General features: G+C 50.3%; 1 protein-coding gene across 1 annotated transcript in view; it reads right to left on the reverse strand.

Annotated features, from left to right (window-relative positions):
- The window catches only part of LOC103361434 (oxygen-regulated protein 1), a 9,763-nt gene extending 8,386 nt beyond the window's left edge, over positions 1–1,377 (reverse strand). Inside the window, 1 exon segment of the mRNA XM_008287511.1 lies at positions 689–1,377. Coding sequence (XP_008285733.1) covers positions 689–1,377 — 689 coding nt within the window.

A 1,377-nucleotide genomic window follows, 5' to 3' on the forward strand; every position in this document is an offset into this window, starting at 1 on the left:
GTTGCTATGAGAAACAGCTTCAGGCTCGGTCTGGTCTTATTGAGTAGATTTAAAACACTAACGTCCACTCCACTGTGAATATGAGGGAATACACTGATTTGCTTTCAAGTCACAGTGAAATCTCATCTCTGTACACGGAGCTGGAGATAGCAGCCAGTTAGCTTAGCTTAGCATAAAGGCTGGTTCTGTCTAAAGCCAACAATATTCGTCCAAAGTCCCTTTTAAAGGATGTTGTAGGCCTTAGACAGAGCCAGGCTAACTCTTTCCAGCCTTTATGCTAAGCTAAGCTAACTGGCTGCTATCTCTGGACATTCTACATGGAGCTGGAGACAGCAGCCAGTTAGCTTAGCTTAGCATAAAGGCTGGTTCTGTCTAAAGCCAACAATATTCATCTAAAGTCACTTTTAAAGGTAACTAATGAACATCTTGTGTTTCTCAGCCTAACCAAATAAAACAAAGTGTTATTATTTGTACCCTCAGTTGGCTGCTTGTCTCTCGTCTGTATGCTAAGCTAACAGGCTCGTCACAATGTTCACCAGACAGATATGAGAGTGTTATTTCTCTCTCATTGGAAGAAGCAAATAAGTGCACTTTCCAAAAATCTCTGCCACATATTTGAATATTAAAAAACAAAAACAACTTTATTTCCCAGACAGAACCAGTGAGTCACCATCAATCCTCATTTTACTTTGTTTCCCGCCAACTTACTCGTCTGCCGTCTGTAGAGTAGAGCTTCAGCACCGGGAACTGCAGGATCTGGGACAGGTAATCCAGCAGAGCATCAAACGTGGGCGCCGTTCTCCTCTGCAACACAATGGTGCGTTTAACACTGGGGTCCTTGTTCTTGATGACCGTGAGCCTCTTGGGCGTCCGTACTGCCACCCTCTCCGTGACCCTGGCTGGCCTGCCGGAGGCTTCGTTCGCTCTGCCTAACTGGCCCGATCTGAGTCCTTGACGGCGCCGTCGCCCCGCGCTCAGAGGTCTGGTGGTGTTCCACGGTACCTGCCGGCGGTTCACCTCGTCCAGGTTCAGTGGCTTCACCCGTTTCTGATCAGAACACACATAAGCGCCCCCGTCATGCAGGTCATCCAGAGCCCTGACCAGGTGAGTCCCTCGGGGCGTGGTGATGGTCCTGACGCCGAACGGCAGAGGCACTTTCTTGGACAGAGCATCCAGCAGAGCGTCAAACGTCTTGAAGGTGCGGGCGTTGATGACCATGCGATGCCCGCTGAATTTGTAGTCGCCGCTTTTGTAGAAACAGACTCTTTTGGAAGCTGAGGGGTCAGAGAGGGGCTGCAGAGGTCGGGAGGGCAGCGTCTGGCCACTGCTGGAGGACAGTCCCTGAGCAGGGGCCTCCTGGACGGGCGTGGTGCTCAT

The sequence above is a fragment of the Stegastes partitus genome, unplaced genomic scaffold (genome assembly GCF_000690725.1).
Source record: "Stegastes partitus isolate 25-593 unplaced genomic scaffold, Stegastes_partitus-1.0.2 Scaffold503, whole genome shotgun sequence".
NCBI classification, from domain to species: Eukaryota; Metazoa; Chordata; class Actinopteri; family Pomacentridae; genus Stegastes; species Stegastes partitus.